At 29.0% G+C, this 21,620-nt stretch overlaps 1 protein-coding gene across 3 annotated transcripts in view; it reads left to right on the plus strand.

Moving 5' to 3' along the window:
- LOC132931612 (connectin) overlaps positions 1-21,620 on the plus strand; it is a 230,810-nt gene that overhangs the window by 45,590 nt on the left and 163,600 nt on the right. For all 3 annotated transcript variants that reach the window (XM_060997489.1, XM_060997490.1, XM_060997491.1), the window contains one exon: positions 876-1,971. In XM_060997489.1, the coding sequence (XP_060853472.1) occupies positions 885-1,971 (1,087 nt within the window). In that variant the 5' untranslated portion in view covers positions 876-884. The remainder of the gene's footprint in view (positions 1-875; positions 1,972-21,620) is intronic.

Here is a 21,620-nt window from a genome sequence, read left to right on the forward strand (position 1 = left end):
TTTGATAGATAATAATTCGGTTTTCGTATTTTGTGTTACAAAAAGCGTATTGACTGCTCTTGAATCACTAGTTGATTGATGCTTTTTGGAATGTTTAGACAAAAATAAATATTGTATTAAGTTAGTCTTACCTGTATTGGCAAAATGAAGCAATTATTAAACTACAAGTTTTACAGGAAGCCTCGTGTTTATTTTCAGTTTTTTTTTGAACATTGGATATCCTTTAATTAATTTATCGTTAAATTGACATTTATAGACGAGACATTTTAAACTACAGTTCACAACTCACAAATTATGCACACGAAAATGTAACTGACTAGACTTGACTAACAGAGCGAATCGTCGAATACTAACCAATAACTATAAATAATGAACTTAAATAGTTAAACGATAGGTCATGACTATTATACATAGACCAATTCTGATTTCCAACAACAAGATACTTGTACACAGTAATACCGTAAGTATTTCGAGGAAAAGCGAAGATAACATCGATAACGTCTGTGTCGATTAAATATAAATATATAAATAATGTGCATCGTATGTTACAAATTTATTGGTTTGGTATATATTACGACATAATATTATGGCAGTCCGTCGAAATTCAATATAAATTAGCAAAAAAGAGTATAAACATTTTAAGAGCTCAGAGACGTACGGTTGGTAACCCTATCCGTATTTAACGCCGCTGTGTTCGTTCTATTAATTACCTAAGCAAAATTATTCAGGGCGACATGTAAACGACGAATCAGTAATTTATAAATCGTTACAAGTGTACACCTACACACAACTATATTGCAGTGTATGCAGATGGCAAATAATAATAATAATAACAATAGGTTTGTTTTACGATTCTTACCATTTTTATTTTTCAGATTTTCGAAATGGTGCGTCAACAACAGTTTGTGGCCCTGTGTTTGGTGTTCGCGGTTCTGGTGTACGACAACCACGGTTACGTGTCGAACCGGAGAGTGAAAAACCAAAGACCGGGTATCCGTAGCTATTCTGACGACGACAAGAATATTGGCGGCACCGAAATAAATGTATGCGCGCTCGAACAGAAGACCACCATAAACTTGTACTGTTACTGCGACGACTCCAAGCCTTACGCAGCCACGTCGGCCGACTGTTGGGTGTTCAACGACGGCGAGCCTCGCGAATCGGCTGTGTGGCGTGAGTTCGGGTCGCAGTCCAACGTGACCAAGTTGACGTTCAACGTGCGCGGCACCACGTCGAAAACGCTGTCGTTCGTGCCCACCGAGGCGTTGGCCCGGATGCCCGAGCTCCGGACGCTCGAGATCGTGTACGCTGCCATCGGCACGGTACACTCGCACGCGTTCGCCAACCTGTCCCGATTGCAGGACCTAGCTCTGGTCCGAAACAACATCGTGCAGCTGGCTCGGGACTCTATCGCGTACATGGAGGACCTGCGCGTGGTTACGCTCGGTGACAACGCCATCGAGAGCATCAGCAACGATGTGTTCGCCCGGTTGCCCGCGCTCAGAAAGTTGTACATGGACCGGAACAACATCAGTTATATTGCTGAGGGGGCGTTCGAGCAGTTGCGGAAACTGGAGGAGCTCGACCTGTCCGACAACAGGTTGACGGGATCGTTGTCCAGGTACGTGTTCCTCGGACTAGTGTCCGTAAAGCGGTTGGATATGCGAGCAAACCATTTGGATCGGGTGGGCCCGGACGCGTTCGCCGAGTTGGTGTGCCTCGAGGAGCTCGTGCTCGAGGACAACCTCATAAAGACGATCGACGGCAGAGGATTTTCTGGACTGCCCAGTCTCCATAGACTGAACTTGGCGGAGAACCGGTTGACCGTGCTTGACGACCGCACGTTCCACAGACTTGAAAAGCTCAAGTTCATCGACATCAGATACAACAACCTAAAAACGCTCACATTTGGCACTGTGGAACCGATATTGGGACGGCTCCGGAACTCAACGTTCTTTTTCCATTTCAAAGGTTAGTGCCCGTTTTCCGATTATAAATTATTGTTTTATAATATTTCATTATAATTATGTGCGCTGCGATTTATTTCTCCGTATATATACCTATACGTTCAGACAATTAATGTGATTTTCGTTAAGTTCCGACAATATACAACAAGTTTATAGGTGCACATTTTTAGGGTGGTTTGTAACATTGTGCAATTGTGCTATACGAGTAGTTCAAACGCCTAAATTGTATGGTTTAAATTTGTCATATCGAACTCGTGATCCAAAAATTATAACATTTTGAACCATCAGGATACTGGATAATAGTGAATATTTTGATTAAGATACTAGGCAACATAAATGTCACTTAAATAAAAATTTGTGTCAACTAGTTGTTGACATATTTAATTAATTGACGATAGGATGACAACGTTGTTTTGTAAAAACGACGATGTTTGAAATTATTATATAATTTTATTTAATAGTAAATAGTAGTAGTTTAATAAATACGAACAAATAATAATAATTTTTGTAATTTGAGATCTGTCAAAAAATTAATAACTGGTTGAATAAGTTTATATTTATATAGGTACGCCAATAATAATGTGAAAAATATAATTAAAAATATTTTCAGTAAATTATTATTAATTAATACGTATTATATATACCAATATACCTACTGTATAGGTAGGCGTTGAGAAGCATTTCATTACATTACGTCCGACGGATGTAATAAATATCTTGATGATATATCTTAAATTTGAAAGCAATCTATTGTCATTAAACGAATTAAATTATATTGAATTGAAAAAAATAATTTATTATTTGAAATTAGAAAAATGGAGTCTATACAATATTTTTCAAGTCGTAATTTATTATTGTAAGCTGATAATTATAAATATATATATTTATATATATTATATATACATGTAACAAAATAATTATTTTTTCTCCCGTTATAAAATCTTTATTTTTAAGAAATTGTGTAGTATCATATAAGAATAATTAAATATATTATCTATAAATTAACTAGGTTCTCATCTGTTGTGTTATTAATTATTACATATATTGTCTGTAGTCTATAGTTATAATTATAATTAACAAATTTAATCATGACTACTGTAGAAACTATAATGAAAAACTTTTTAAAGAGTCATCTGTGTTTATTTTACGACAATTGAAGAGTTGTACGGAACCTTTATCGCTCCAAAAAGTGTTTTCCAAAAAGTTAATATACTTTTATAAACCGATTATGTCCTTTGATAAAAATTTGAAATATACTTATTTCCAAGCTATATAATAATATATTAATTTTTCAATAGACTGTATTGATTTGTAAAATATTACGAATTATGATATAGTTTAGTATTTAATTAGTTGGGAAATCGTTTTGTATACTTAATTTGGTATTTATTTATTTTTAGTTCAATAATATCAGTTTCAGAAAAAATATTTATATTAAATTATTGCATTATTCTAATGATAAAAATGTGAAAATGAATCATGATTGTAAAACATAAAATCTTTATAAACGTAATTTACTTCGACTAAAGAATCTATAGTTATAATTTATAATATATGTATTATACTGTCATAATAAATTAAAATAGTATAATATATGAAGTTAATAATATTTCGAAATCAAGTTAAGATTGTCGATTGATAATACTATAGATTGCACTACTGCAGGGGATTTGTCTTTTGATTCTTTTAAATATTTATCAATTAAATTAAATATCGCACATCTCGGAGTCGTCAATACATTATTATAATTTTATTTATTTTTCCTTTCGACAATTCCCGGAGAGGAGTAAATTCTGTTTTTTTTCATTACTTTACTGGAATTTATAATATAATAAATAAATAGATTACTATTTGAATTAGATATAAATAATGTTATGCATTATTGTATCTATTACTTTTTATTCAATTACCTATATAACAACCGGGTGGAGTAATATTAAATTATTAATCTGCTGTATGGATAACGAAGAAAGTTATCTAAAAATGTAAATGGATCGTCAATAAAGCGATTCATTTTGTCATCATTATTTATTGTATTTGAAGTCTTATTCGATTTATTTGAGCCATTCGTCATTAGGCTACTTGTTACAAAAGTATGTTAGAGTGCATAAATATGAAAGGTTGGCGTCTTGTATTAAATGTCATTAAAAAATGATTAAGCTGATTAGGAATGGTAATTTTTGTAAAGCATAAAATATGATGCGCAGCTTGTTTTTAAACGAGTGTCTAAATTGTGCACCGTCCGCTTCTTGCGTCGAGGGTTATAATTTTTTTAACAATTCGTTACAGATTGAGACACATGAGATGCGAAAAATAAGTATTTCGTTAGAAATCTCGTCTCATTTAAATTCCGAACGATCCTCCCGGGTTTTCCAAAGCCTTTTAAGCATAAAGGAAAAATGTATAAGAAGATTCGTTTGCGTGATATAATCTTTAAGGAAAACGATGTATAAACTAAAAAAAAAAAAAATAGATGGCAAAGGATTTTTTTCTTTATTCGCCGTGCAATATCTTTTTAAAAGATAACCGATTTGGCAGTGATCTTTTCGTTTATGTCTTTGTCCATTTCGCATTTATTTTCTTTCCTTATACATATTACTCTCTCATGTGCCGTTCGGGAATGTATGCGAGTGACAGCCGGCGTGCCCGAGCAACAAATGAACATACTGATTAGGCGACCTTTACGCTGACGAAAACCGGGTGATTGCACCCTCATCGCCTTTTGCCCTCGTCCATCCTTTCGCAGGACTTTCCGCTTTCATTTCGTCGCTCTTTGTACCCTTTCTTGCAGCTCTCCGCTACATGTGGATCTTTTGAACCTCCATCACGCTGTCGGCCAAGGGTTTTATTGCGTCCATTATTTGACCGAAAAGCACTCTAATTTACATTTACTTACAGATATCGGTGGATCGAGAGATTTCCTGACATCTGGCTATTAATAAATTGCAAATGTCTTGGATGATTCAACTTTACCTGGATGGTGTAATAAGTATTTGTCAATGGGCTTGACTGTTCAATTACCCGTATGATACGGTGATATTGAATACCACCATTCATTGATTGCGTTTAAGTCGGTTTGGGTTTTAGGTCGAGAACGGTTTCGACGCATGTTTTAAATTCATAATATCGTTATTTTGGTGGGTCAAGTTTATCGTTCTGCATGACTTTGTATTAATTTATATGATAAAAGTTGTAAATGTGAATTATCATTAAAGATCTATAATAACTAGGTTTTTGATTTATACATCGAACACTAGTATTATTATTTGTCGTTTATATAATTATAGTAAAAATTAATAATCTATATTTAAAACTAGTTCTTGTCTACAATAATACATCGTTAGTTATTATAGTTGTATATTGTTTATGTCTGCCGTTTGTATATTATGTTCGTATAGTTTATTTTATTTACCTAATTAAAACACTCATATGCGGTGTACCTATGTGATGATGTGATTTTTTCAAAATCATGTAATTCATTTTTAACGTATACCAATGTAAAGATATGATTATAAAAATTCTATTTTTCTATTTGCATTTTAATATTGTTGAAAAATGTATCTTCAAATATTTTTATTTATCTACAAAAAAATTAAATTTAATAGTAACTTGTAACTAGACAGGCACTTTAATTGAATATTCTAGGTATTGTAAATTGACAATGGAATATATAAGTAGATCTATCCAATTAATGCATGTATTATTACATCACATATATATATTAAAATCATGTTTATGTACATTATTAATATATTTTTAATATTAAATATTAGATTATGAAAGAAAAAAATTACAATTTAAAATAACATCGGATATTATTTTATAGTATAACTATTGAGACTTTAAAAATAATTGAAACGTCCAAATGGCACTCCGTAATACATATTATATGTATGTATATAATGCGCACCATCTAAAACGTTTGATGTTTGAAATGTACCTATATTGGCTATATCAATGAGTTCTTGTGCATGTTTGGTATTTACTATACCCAAAATTTAACTGTGTAATCCAATATTGGTTGTATTAAATAATCAGTTAATAATACCCCATCGATATACTTAAATGGGCTATTTCAAAGAGATACATTGAACGTTAAAAGGGTTATATATTGCTATTTATATTGTATCAAAAGGGTTATAATAGTTTTGAAAGTTATTTTGCTGTACAGAACTTTTGTCATACAAAACTAATGATGTAAAGTTTAACGATTTAAAATTTTATTTACATGGCTAGGGCCTATACAGTTTTTATGAAATCGAAACTTTTTAAATTTTAAATAAAATTATTAAAAAATGTGTGTTTCTCAAGACCTTTCTTTTTATTTTGCTATTTATATTCCATTTAAAAGCTTATGAATTTTTTTTTTTTTTAAATAATGGTACTTTAAAAATAAATTTAAACCTGATGTCTCATATTTTTATTTAGACTCGTTGTATATACTAATTCGTGCATACATTTATCACTTTTGGTATATTGTTATTATTAATTGTATTCCAGATTGGTGAGTATAATATTACAATTTATAAATTGTATGAATACCACGAAAAAGAACTTTTGTATTGTTAGTACACCTGCTAAATTTGAATTTATTTATATCGATCATAAAATTAAAATACGTCAATAACGTTGAATATATTTTCGTAAGACCATAAGCCCACTCAAATATTTGTCTTTGGCTACATCCAGCGAGCGAAAACAGATTTCGTTTGTTTAAACGTTATCGATGATTACTGTAAACACTGCTAATTGTTTATTCGCTGACATGCCTGTGTGTCGACGCAACAAAGGACCTATTGATTAGTAGATAATTTATAGAGCTTTAGCGGATGAATGATGATGCACAGTTATTTTAGTCTCTATCGCTCTTATTATATATTGTACAGTTACACCATTTTTGTTTGGACCGAGAACATATGCAAATTTTTTTGCATAATTACAATAAATAAATCCTGCGTGATATCTAAACGCGTGTGGATACAACACGTGTAATTATAACATTATAGGATGTCTAATTAAAATAAAATTGCAGATATAATTAAACATAATGTGGACGTGGGTATCCGTGAAGTATGATATTGTCTTTAAACATGAACGTTTCAACATTTGTCTCGATCTTTGCATTGTATAGTATACAGTTTTAAATATTATATGTGTAGGATAGAGCGTAAACCATTGAAAAACAAAATTAAATACCTACATTTAAATAATTATGCAGTGGTGGAGTATGGTACGAATGCAAAACATTACACTAACTACATATCATTATAATATTATATAAAGATATAACAAAAACACATAATATAATGACTGAAACTTAAACTGTAACTCAATATGCTGGCGTGAAAAGTTGTTAACAAATTTATCGTATGCGTTATTATATTGTATTGTCTACTGTAATATAAGTGAATTGTTTTGTTCGAGATTTGTAGATATGTCACCCTTTAGACCCAATCCTTAGGCATGATATAAAAATATAATAGACAGCATGTAGTTCATATGTTAGTTTAATAAATTAATTTCTTAACAATTTGTTACTATAGTGGTTTTAAATTACAAGATTTGCATATTTTAGATTAGTATACTTTATATCTGCATTATATATTTATATATTAAATATTAATATACTATAACTATAAAACTACAAAGACACTGAAACTGTAAAATGATGTATAAAATATTTTACACTTATTTTTAATGTAGCCAATAATGTACATAATATTAATATAATGTCATCAAAATATAGGTATAATTTTGTTTAATGTTTTTTGTGCTTAATTTAAATTAATTTAATTTTAAAGATGTTACAGTCTTTTATATAAATTTGTACTCAAGAGTACCTATTTATTAAATAGGTAAACGGTAATAACTATTGTATACTGTGCAGTGCCGGAAATTCTCAGAATTATTTTACTAATCTAATACTTGTATTTTCGAAAAGGTTTTAAAACCGTGTAATAAGCATAAAGTTGGTAATGGATAATCAAACGTTTATTGCATTTTTGATTCAATAGCGCAAACAATTTTATTATCATTGTAAAATATTTGTTTTAGAAATGTATACGTTAAACTTAACTGTTATTGTTAATTCTTTTAATATAAAATTAATAAAGTACCTATTTTTTTTATTGGTAATGATATCTAATTATTTTATTTAATAAAATTATTAGTCTTTTGCTATACTATCGATAATTAATATACGAGTACGTTTGTTATTTTGCGTAGGTTGGTGTCTTGTTGAATAATAAACAATAAACAGAACCTATATAGTTTATGAGTAATAGTTAACTCCCAAAGTCATACATTCTAAAATCATATACTAAGTTTATGTGCTTCGTAACATTTTTATTTTACGTTAGAAATATTGAAATAAAAATACTTAATATTTCATTTTTATGAATTTAATTAATAAATTATTATAATATGTGTTAAATATTAAAAATTGTATAACAATTATACATATAGCAGCTATATATTAAAGCTGCTATAAGCGTTGTACATAATAAATAAACATAGTTAACTGTGAATTCTCACATAATATGATGTTTGAACATTTGATAGTTTATTTTAAAATATATTTTTGATTTATGAAACCGATAGAAATGTTATTTTGTAGTAGAACCGTTTAAAAATAGATTTCACAAAATGGATAGTGTTCACGAATAGTGGTGGTTGGATGACTATTTTGTGAAAAGACCCATTTTCATTAAAAGGTCACCAGAAGTCCAGAACTATAAACATCAATATTATATATAGTTGAAAAATCTTTATTTTTTTCATGAAATTTACTTTAACACCGGAAATTGGTATAAAGTTGTACTATAGCATGCAATATGAAAAAAAAAATATAACATTATTAATATAACATTGGGCTAGATTTTTACAATAACTGTGAACGAAATGTTTATAAAAAATTACTATTATTTTTTAAAATGAAATCCACCAGAGTCGTCTGCAAACACGATTATATAGTGTTATTACTTTGTGCGTGTTATAAAATTCGAATTTCATGTTCATAATATATTATATGCATGAGATGGTCATGAGTGAGGTATTTGGTGGAAATATAGCGTATTATAATGTCTGTGTAATTGCAACCATTGATTGTATTAAGACAAATTTAGTAAGGCAATTGTGTACTGCCTGAAAATATTTTCTACCCAACCGTATTTCAAACTTGAATATCTAAAATGTCATAAAATACTTGAATGTCATGTTTAGTAACCGTCAACACTAAACAATAACATTTTTTTTTAAATTTTGATACATTATTTGTTTATTATAAATTTACAGTATAATATAAATTTATATTAATGTAATATAAATATAGACCTATTAAAATTTGAAAAAATGTATTTTATTATTTAATGAAATATAAACTAATTGATAATTTTATTATTGGTTTTATTTTTATAATTTTATTAAAGTGGGTTTAAAAAGACATTAATTATTGCAATTGAATATAATCTAGTACAATTGGTATAAATGCATTGGTGTACAAACTAAAGTAACTATTGTAATAAACTATAATTACTTCTGATACCTAATTTTCCTAGGTACATTTTACTTTAAATCTAAAATGTATTCCATTAAGTATATTATGTAGCTACAGAATATTTCAAATCAAAGTAAAATGAATATACGTGAAGTACGAGTCTAATTACCAGATGAGTATAACGATAAATGTATTATACTACGTTAAAAAATGTAAATAAGTTATTTAAAATCATATGCCACATCATTTTTGCAGTTATTTGTACCATAATGGTAATAGGTGATGCTGATAATTTAAAAAATAGTGTGACACATCATTTTAGGGTAACATTTTTCACTCATTTGTTTTTAATATTTTGAGTTTGAAACAATAGGTTGAAAAAAGTATGTTTTTTAGTATAGCATTTCAGTAAAGCCATAATTTAATTTATTGTATGTATAAAACATATAAAATATATACAAATGTCGTTTGAAATGTATTTATTTATAAATATATTAGACAAGGTTAACAGAAGTATTTTATGAATGCAAAATGCTGTAAATAAAGTTTTTGTTTTATTAAAATATATAATACGATTTTCTTAATCTATTTTTTAAATTTAAAACTGAATATTTAAAAGCATATTGTACCACGAGAATAAGTTGAACGTTTTTACTATAAAAGTATATAATAATGAGTTAAAAAGCGTAAAAATCGTTTTATTTTTAACAGAACATATCAATTAAAACGTAGTAAAGAATTAGGCGTACTATAAATATTATAATATTTATATATTTATATTTAATAAAGCATAATTCTGTTATATTTGAATAATTTTAAATTAATTATAGCTCTATATTGTTTGATTCGTAATGAATGAAAACTTTAACTTAATGGAGTTGATGTTTGAAATGATATGCTATAATACAATTTCATGACAATCATAAAACTATTGAAAAGTTTTTGATAATTCAATTGTTTTTCTCATTTATTGCAATAATAATCAATCAAAATATATTTTATTAAATATTATGTATTACAAAATGAATACACCAAATATGGATCAAGTAGATCTTATAAATGTAGTACAGAAATACTCTATAACTAAATTAATTACAATTTAATAATTATAATGCGGATTATCGTATTTTGTTTCAATTTGTAATTTATAGATACTGTAAAAGTGTATGAGATTACAGACAATAAATTATAAACTCGTTGAAAACAATTAAAATGTATAAAAAAAAATAATTCCTTTAATATTATATTTAGTTTATTATTTTGGATTTAGAGTGTTTATGTAATATAATTCATAGATATACGCACTAGTCTCGGATAATTTTCTGAAGATGACGTTTCTTATCACTTAAACAATAATAATTTCGGAGATATGGTTTCAAGGCGCTTGAGAGGCTCGTAGTTTTGGGTGTCTATATAACAGCACGATTATGTCGAAGAGCAAAGTGGACGGTCCCGCAAGTACTGCGGAAAAGGGTGTTTTTGAGTGTTCTTATATTATACGGTGTGATCCATTTGATGTAAGATTCGTATACTTTCAAAAAACACTAATATTTTTGAAAACATTTCATTAAAATAAACCTATTACAAAACAACATTTTTTTTACAATTTTTCATCGCTTTAATTGTTTGAGATTTATACTACTTTGAATGATACATATATTATATATTTAATTTACCAGAGTATAGAATCGTATTTGGATCTATAAAAATTAAATTTTTGACAAGTGTTTTATTAGTTATGACTTTATGAGTATTTTAAATTTAGATGAGCAGAGTAGTTGACCATCATATTGTAGGGTATTTATGTACCATCAATTTATTCCACTCATCTAAACTAAGAAAAACTTAAAAGCTTTAGCTAATAAATTATCCATTTCTAATACAAGAAGTAGGTACTAAAAAAAATATTTTGCTTTGAAATAAGGAATTAAAAATATTTGTTATCATAAAAAAAAAAGAAAATAATAATGAAAAATAGTAATAGGTAATATACGTATTTTAGAAAAATATCGTGTACCTATTAATGTTTTAAGTTGATGAGAATATTTATTTTTCAAATACGTTAAAAGTTTTTGAAATGATGAGTATCATGCGTTAAATAAATCATCCGGTATATCAGTATGTGCGTGCTTATGTGTGTGTGTGTGTGTGTGTGTGTGTTTGTGTTTGTGTGTAATACAAAAACAATGAAACAAACGGTTGCCGTCGAGGTGTAATTAGAGTGGGGAAAAAATTAATTCCACGGTGTCGGTTTTATTGTCGAAAAGGTCCCGGAATCTAAACCATCTGTTGTTCGGATATAAGTCGTGGACGAGGTGGGCTGCCGTGAGTGGGGTAACCCTGCTGGCGGGCGGGGAGTGGTTGCGCTTGGAGAAAAACGCCGGGAGGGTGGTCTTGCGGCGGGCAGCCAAAAAGGAATTTATTTACAATACAATCGCAAGCATTATTAATCCTGTCACCTTTAGTGAAACTCGGATGGGAATCCACTGTACTGTAAACCATCCTCAACCGGCGATGCCACACTGTTCTATATATATAGCCAGTGGTTGGTCTTCCACATTGACTGGCAATAATTTCGTTTCGTTGTTATCATAATATAAGTATATAAAAAGTACAAAACTCGACCCAATGCTGTGATCTTGTTTTTGTAGTGGCTACAGATCAAGTTCATTGGTTAAAATCAAAGTTCAATAAATGTTTTTTTAGGGGGGAAAGTAGTCTGGAGGGTTGGAAGTTTCGATTATTGATGTTGGTTGAGATAATCATTAACAATATTATTTACAATTATATCTCTACAGTGACCTACTGATACTGAATGAGAGAAGATATTTTAATGTACGAGTATATAGGTTTTTTTATTTTAAAATAACTGTCAACAATGTTATTATAATATAATTTAAAATGCTTGTTGATCGCATCAGAAATTCAGAACACACCAAAGTGTTATCAAAATAAATAATTGTCTTTATAAAAATTAGACGTCATTTTACGAGACAGACGTGTGCTAATACACCCCGTAGCTACTATCATTTTTCGCGTTTTACTCTCTTTATTTTATTTCGCTCCGCTGACGTAATACGTTTAATTAAAAAAAAAAATCTTACGCCATATTCAAATGATAATATGCGCATGTGGGTGCATCGAACATTCTTGTCGTATTATGTAATCTGTCCATGAATGAAAAGTCAATATCGTGAAATATCTCACCTATTTGAATGGTTTTAGAATGCAATTGGTTTAACGTGACTCGGCTTTTACCGTCTATAAACCTAGTCATCTTTTATTTATTTTTACCTCTACGTCACCACACGCTTTGTTTATCTTTTTTTTCCTTCTCTTAACACACAACTCAGGCAAAACGTTTAAGCTGCATGAATTGCGAATATGTGGTGTTATAATACGAAGTCAAAAACAACTAGGAAAAACTTAAGTTTCAAATATTGGATAAAATCCATGTTAAAAATTCTAATTGCTGCGTTAAATGTTAAATAATTCCTTGCGCTTGTTTTGAATTAGTCATTTATAATTTTGAACCTATATAACTATACTATTCTACTAAGCTATAATTTAACTAAAATTTCAAGTTAAATGCATTAAAGAAGTGTTTATCACATAATAATACACACGATATTTATACAATTCTCTTTTGGCTGAACATTAAATTTACTGAGCTTATCTATAATAAGTAGTTACTTATCTTGTAATACGGCGGAACAAAGGTGGTCTTAACAAAGTTATATTCCGATGTAGGTATATATATATATTATGTCATCATGGAACCGACGTGGAAACGCTATGGGGTAAGACCATACGGAAATGTATTCTAATATACTACGTCAAACGGAAAGTACCTATTACCAGAAGACTGTGCAATAAAATTATATCAAATGAAAAAAGTATAAATGAAAAAATTAGATTTTGTACATCAAACGTTTTACAAAGTAAACATTTTGAAATATAATTTAATTTAGGGTCAGTATTGGTATACCTATTGTGTAGTATGACAGTATAATAAGGGTCAATTAGAAGGTTTTCTTTTATAGAAATTTAGAACTTATCTGATTTATACGAAAACCTAAAATGAATAAATTTTTGAGCATTTTTAAATTAAAAAATTCTAATACTCGTATACTTCCTAAACAATTTAAAAATTATACTCTAATATATTATCAAATTTATAATTAAAATAATATTTTTATATTATATCGATATCGTATAAAAAATGTCACAAGTTATACGTATTAGTACATCATATCGGTGTTGGTGGTGCTGATGAAACGTAGGTATAAAATATTATGAACAAACCAACGACGGTGGTTTTATATCACTTCATAACACTTATGACTTTTGTCGTTTAACGATCAATTCATTTTACAAATATACATATATTATTTATCTATAATATCAATTAAACGAATAAACCATACATATATAATATTGTGTATCGTACACTATGTAATATAACAAAGATGTTGTTAACTATGTTGTTGACAAAATAAAAATATTATGTGTGGTATAACAGTATAATAATCACAATATAATATATGCTGTTTGTTACTGTTGCAAATACAAAATTCGTGGCAACGGCCCTCCGTACGTATTTTGTGCGGGGAAGAAATAACCATGTGAAATAAATTCTTATTGCCACAGGGACAGGACGTATCGAACCGGCTTAATCTACTTAACGAAACCCCTGCTATTTTCTACATATTTAACAGCGATGATTCGCGGATACCGCACGAGGGAGCGCGAGTCTGATGTGTTTAAACTTTTCACGAACGGTCGACCGTCTCATTAATGGACTTAAAGTCTATAAGAGTGTTAACAATAATTCGTCGTTCTGAGTGTTCTGTATCTATTGTGTCCATACACTGTAGATACCACATACATAATAATTTATTTAGAATTGCATTAGATAAAACTATATACTTATCACTTAGTTGTAAATAGTTGATTATAATAATAAGTTATTAAAAATATTTTCTCGTTTTGAGAAATGCTACAAATTAATAACTCAATTTTCAAGTAAGACCTTTGTTATTCTATGTGTATAATTACTATAGTATGCTAGTTTGTAATAATTATAATGTTATGTAATATTTCAAACGGTCATTGCCTATATAATATATATATATATAGGTACGCGTAATACAATAATGGTCGTTAACATGTCATGATTAACGTATGCTTATAATTATTATTTAAAATGACAACCTATGTAATATAATTATTGATTTATTGAAACAATAACGTATATAAGAACAAAATTCGTTTACGTGCCTACTATACCCATTATATTAAGATAACATAGTTAATATACGAAATTCCTTTAAAAAAGCTTTATGATAATAAGCCTGATTGCTTGTGTCCTTACGCTGGAACACTTATTGTTGAAATAATATAATATAATAATAATATTATATACTCTACCCAAGTTTAAATAAATCTGTCTTTCTATAATTTTCCGTTGTGTTCCAGTTGAAATACATAATACAAACAAAATTACAATGATTATTTTTATGATTTTACGATCTAGATTTTGAACATAATTTTAATGTAAAAACAATATACAAAAAAACTGAAGAGAAATTCAACAAGTGTTTAGAAACCGCTAAGTAAATCCAATATCGTTAAGATTGGTATTTGTTTTAATGTATTTACTTATCGAAAATTTTTCCAAAATTAAGAAAGTAAATCATAAAAGTAATTGTTGTAATTGTAAGTGTTTATAAATATTTGATTTACATTATTTTTTTAATATATTTATAAAATTGTTTTATGCCTTATTTCTAATAATTATAATAGTAGGTAATAATATGTAACCGATGTATAAATATTTAAATAAACTTAAAATATTCAATTTTTGTGAACCAAACATAAAATTATGTGTGAGCTAATTAACCATTCTATAGCAATCTTTTGGGGTTGAATATATAAGCTATAAACACCGTCCAAGTTTCAAGGAATATATTCATATAACTTTTATTGAAAATAGTCTAGTAGTTATAAGTATATAGAAGATAATCAAATAGTTTTAAATATTTTATATACATCATTGTACGGAAGTGTATTACATATTACCTATATATTATTTTAATGTAATAATATTATATAAATATCACTTTTTTTAATCAAAATGTGCCTTTTTGTTTATCACTAAGTCCGTTTATCGCTAGTAAATAATAAAAAGTATACATTTTCAGATTCTAACATAAAAAGTTTTAAGTTTTAAATTTCGGTAATCTTTTATTATTAGAATTAAAAATTATATTATAGACCACAGCACTACGTAGATCATAAGAATAATAATCAATTTTAATTTTCAAAATATTTTGTATTGTTAATATATCTCCACATCATTAAAAAAAAAGTAGATAGGTAATACTTAAGAACTAAAAAGTTATCAAATTTTATTAGGTTAAGCCCTAAACAATTAACAGCCATTAACCATTTACCATAATAAAACTAAAAGCAAGATTTAAAAAAAATGCTGTTTAAAAAATTTATTGAGTTAAGCATATTTAAAAATTTAATTGATAATTTGTATTAATAATTAAATTAGATATATATCTAATTTATTCATTATATCGATATTACAGATTCAATAAAATAGTATTTTATTATCTGTGACCATATCAATAACATTTTACCAAGTATGATAAAAAAAAAAAATAATAATAATAATAAATAAAATAATCTTGATTTTTATATAATATTTTGATGAGTTAAATCATTTGCATATCGCTTGATTGATGAATAACGAAGATTAAAGATTGTGCACAGTGATGCCGCCTAAAATAGTAAAAAAATCCCTAAACATTTTTCGTCCGAAGTGATAGTACCCATTCGTCCATACACTGTGGCTTTTTATACAAAATAATTAATACTCAAATGTGATTTTTATTTATTAACAAATATAAATTGGTAACATTTTCTATATTATTAAAGTAGGTAAATAATTTATTTCATATACCTTTGTATTATATTGTTGTTAACATGGAATTTATGATTTTTTACCGTGAATATTTAATACATCACTAAATTCACATAATTTTCAAAAAATAAAGGGTTTCCAAAATTTAAAAATTTAAATTTCTTATGGAAAAGTTTGGAAAATGGAAGCATAATATATTGTTATTATTGCACTGCAGGTGGTAAACAAAAAGGTCGATTTTTGCGAAAAATTGGAATACCGTAGTACCTATATTATTTTATAACGACGTTGGGTACAATAAAATATAAATATATTTCTAAATACAATATACTATGTTATATACTGGGTAATATACGATAGAATAGCACCACCATCACTAGTGATAATATTATGCGTATATGGACATGGTTATAAGTTTAGGTACGGTAAACATAAATTTTAACCTCGGTTATGTTTGAGCAATATGTCATTATGTAAATCGTGTCGTATAATAGATCTCCAAGGATGATGATGAGAAAATTGGTAGGTGAATATCGTCTCATATACATGCTGTCACGCTGTAGATATACCTTTTGGCTCTTTCTATTAATAATAATATACAATTACAATTGCGTGATAGGCGAGATTATGCTGCAATCCGTTGAAATTGTATTATGTCTACGTCGGACGTCGTAGGACCTTTTATATTATTAAAATCGTCATATTGTAACCGGTAGTATAAAGGTGTCATTACTATACGACTATACGAGGGATAAGATACTACCGATATTTTTAGAAATTATAAATGATAGTTGATTGAAATTAATTATTTAAATTTTCGAGTTACCATAAACGTCATACCTTTCAAATACATAATTGTAGATACATATGATGTAAGAGCGCTATAAATTATAGCGTAGTGTATTATAGACATCAACGACTTTTATATTACTTCTGAACTTTGTTCGACTACGAATACAGCCACTTAATATTGTAAAACTTGATTTATCTACTTTGTAAGTATTTAGTAGTAATTAGGTAATAAAACCTAATAATTACTGAAATTATTGAGTTCTTGTCATTTAAATATAATTGAGATTTTTGCTATATTAATATCCATCTGCCCTGCAGACTACGGTAATTATATGTATTTATATATACCTACCTACTGCAGAGTTTACGATCCTCTCTGGATATCTTATATTTAACCGGACATCTAAGTCTAATATTGGAATTTTTTCCACTGCACTGAGCTTACCGGCATGGATCAAAAAACCATCATTGTCAGTAATCTCTGTCACGTCCGTCTTATCTCACCGTGCGAAGATTTTCGATCGATTGTAAATACGAGCTTCGTTGCACATCACATATTGTTATGATTATATTATTATAATATACATACGTGTATAAAGTACATAAATATAGACATTATTGGTATACATATATAACATAAAAATGTCATATGTACGGCTCGGGCCTTCGGTCGACGGTACATAATAATATTTTAACCGGTCGGCAGATTTTCCAGGGAAAATATTACGATGGTTGTCGGGTGGCTGCTGTGGGTGGTAAATGACCAACATGGTGGGGGAAGTATGGTTGGGTACGGGGTAAGTGCATGCGTGTGTGTGTCATTAGGAGAAAATATACGCCTGGCGAATATTTTATACGCAGCTTTTATTTATTTTTTTATTTCGCGTATGACGTTGAGAATCACAAGAGTAAGAAATACAATATAGTACGTATACTGCACGGTGTCGACATGTAATATGTATGGATATAATAATGACGATACGCGAGAATATACGTAAATAAAACATAAATTGACGTAAGACGATGAAAAATAAAAAATCCATGTAAGAAACGGGTCGAGATTTATTTTCCGCGGTGGGGGTAAATATAATATTCTATTTTCCAATGTATCCATGTGTATATCTATTTTAGAATTAAAGACACGAATCGTGTGCACAACCCGCCTGTCCGATCACTTGTACGATATATACAGGTCGCATGGTAAGGTTCAGGGTATCCCTATTATTACTGCTTTTCCGCATCGTACATACCAGCGTAATAACCTCATGCGATATTATATACGGCGTGGCATATTAATAAGGTCGTAAAATTCTAAGGACGGCGGCAACGCCACCCACTCGGCTAAACAATATGCAACATACACACATACACAAACGCACGTCATATCATATATGATATTATTATTATTATTATTATACACCACTCACGAGTTTTATTAATATATAATACATAGTATTATGGCTTTTTAACGGTCCACGCAGTCTCCGTTCATCGTTTTTACACAGGTACGATCGTACGATATGTGCGTCTCACATAATCGCAGATTGCTGCAGAAAGGGCCCGGCTGCAAAACGACTATTATAGCTGAGTACCTATATTTATGAATAAATAATAATTTTGCATTTTTTTTCCGTTCTACATTTTTAACACGTTGCTCAAATACAACGTGCGTGGTCTGACGATCGCCACATCTGCGTCAAAAACCCAAAACGACAAAGAAAAGTTACAGTAGATACAGTACACGCGATGTTCCGATGTCGCTACGTTATAAATATTTGAAATAAACATACCGAATAGTTGCGAATCGAATTATTAATGATTTTTAACACTTGCGATATCGTTTCTCCTCGATACGATTTCATGTACAGACCGCTTTGTTTAAATCACGTGTAAACATGTTTCCTCTGAAAACTTATCGGAAATAAAAACACTCTTGAAAATAGATATAATATGTACACTTTCTTCCTCCACTTATGCAATATCTATTGGATATTTAAAAAAAACAAATGGCCACTAACGGGTGGGACATGGTTTTGAGACGCGATAACGGCATATTATACTTACATAAAATCGTTTTTCATATACTTAAGGTATGAAATACGAATCGAGGGGTTAGGTTAGCTATATAGGGTTATTATTTTACAATATTTTTTATCGAAATAGAATTATACATTGGGATTGGTGGGCTGTAACTATTTACGATGAGAGTATACGTGGAAGCTGTTTAATTTGTATAATCATATTATATAGAATTGAGTATTTAATGAAAACGAGTACCTATTATACGTATTTATAACATACGTTGATTATAGGTTATTAGGATAGGTTAGGTTTTAGTGTCGGCCTATCAATTCTGTTTCCTTGACGTGCAGACATACAGTTATTTTCTTATTGTTTCATAATCTTATATATTTGTAGAATTCAAGAACAATATGTCAGTAATTAAAATTCTACACGATTCATATAACAATGTTGGTGGTTCATGCCAGGCTGAGATAACTAAGAATAGGATCTACGTAAAGGCTTATATGCTATTTCGTATATGGAATTAATAACTGTGGATCCATGAAAATGAAACGGTTTTTTGTGACCTTTTATTTTTTTATTATTTATAATAATACCAAATCTTATAACAAACAAATCCGAATTAAAAAAAATACTATATAATTAATCAATTAAAGTTTTGCTGTCCGGTGAATTCTTAATCAACCATTTTTATGTCAATACCTACTCTTAGTATATGTATAAGCTTAATGTGCATTATTGTATAGAATTTTTAATTCAAATAATAATTTAACAACAAAAATGTGTGTGTGTGTATTTTTGAACGAGTTGGTTTCCAACGCTTGGGAAATATTCATTGCGCTCTTCTCTAGCCAAACCACCGTCATCGCACCACCACATCGACCGCAAAAACCGACCGGGTAAAATATTGCGAGCGTCGTTCATTCGTCCAACCGACCGACCGACTGACCGACCGACCGACCGACCCATGGCGGCGGTTTGTCCGTGGTTTTTGCCTATTGGATTCCTCATCGAACCCATATTCCAAGAGATCGCCGATAGAACGATTTGTGTATACTCGTTGTTTGGGCTTTCGAGATTTATGTGCAATAGTGTATATAAATGTACACAAATGCAACGTTGTATGTATAAAGGTAATATGTATATCGTTATTATAAGACCTTTGCCCGGTGTTGCAGCTGCCACCGGCCGTAAATGTATCGGCGTGTTTGTGTGTACAGGCGGACCGCCTTGTTTTCCCGTAGAACTATATAGTGCTGCTGGAGAACACCATGGGTGTACATATAATACTATTATAACTTGTGACAACCTCCTGTATAATATTTATCATATTTAATATCTGAAATAATACACTATTACAATAATATAATGTAAGTATAAAATGCGCGTAACCGACAAATGACAATAAATTGTATTATTTTAACGCCCGTGTGTTAAACATATGGTGTTATTAATGTAGGTACTGTTATATAAAAAGGCGAACTTATAGAATCAAAAAAATAAAAAAAAAAGCACCGCCCGTAAGAATATGTTGTATTATTATTTATTATGATTAATAATAAAATATCACAGAGTAAAAACAATTTAGAGATAAATCGATAAATATCTTATTCAAACTTTACGGCCATACGTCATTATTATTTTTGATATAATCATTACTACAATGGTTGAATTGACTTCTGGTTCAGAAATTGAATTTTATAAAAGATTAATATGAGACTATTATTCCTAAAAAACCAATTATTTATTTAAAATTTTTATTTTTCATCGCTAGTACAAAATACAAAACCTTGGCATTATGACAATACGTGTGACCTACCGGCTACCGAAACATTTCCGTTTTAGTATAATACAAAACATACACCTCTGGGTCGATTTAAATAAGTGACATAAGTAGGTACAATATTTAATATTATTTATGATTTAAATATTATTATATTATGTGTATATTTTATAATATTACCATTATCTCTCTTATCTAATTTTAAAGTTAATATTTATTATTATTAGATAAGTATCTATCTCGAAGATATTAAAACTGGAGATAAAACTTTATACTGATGACCGTGGTATTCTTATATTATAAGTTTTATAATATAAGTATATATTATTATTTTAAATTGATTTCTGATCATATATTCATATTGTATATTTTTGTGTAACTAATAAAATACGGTTGTAAGTTATTTTAACGTTAAAATTCACAGTGAAAAGACGATTGTAATGTTTTTAGAAAGTATTGTATTTATTCATTTTGTTAGTATTTTTAGTATATGTAAAACAATGAATAAATAAATATTTAGAGAATAACAAGCTTTAAAATTTGAATACTTCATTTTTTTTGTCAGTTATGAAACAGAATAACACTTGTTGTAAAATTGATAAAATGTATTTTGTCGAACCCATC

Source organism: Rhopalosiphum padi, chromosome 1, assembly GCF_020882245.1.
Source record: "Rhopalosiphum padi isolate XX-2018 chromosome 1, ASM2088224v1, whole genome shotgun sequence".
Lineage (NCBI taxonomy): Eukaryota > Metazoa > Arthropoda > Insecta > Hemiptera > Aphididae > Rhopalosiphum > Rhopalosiphum padi.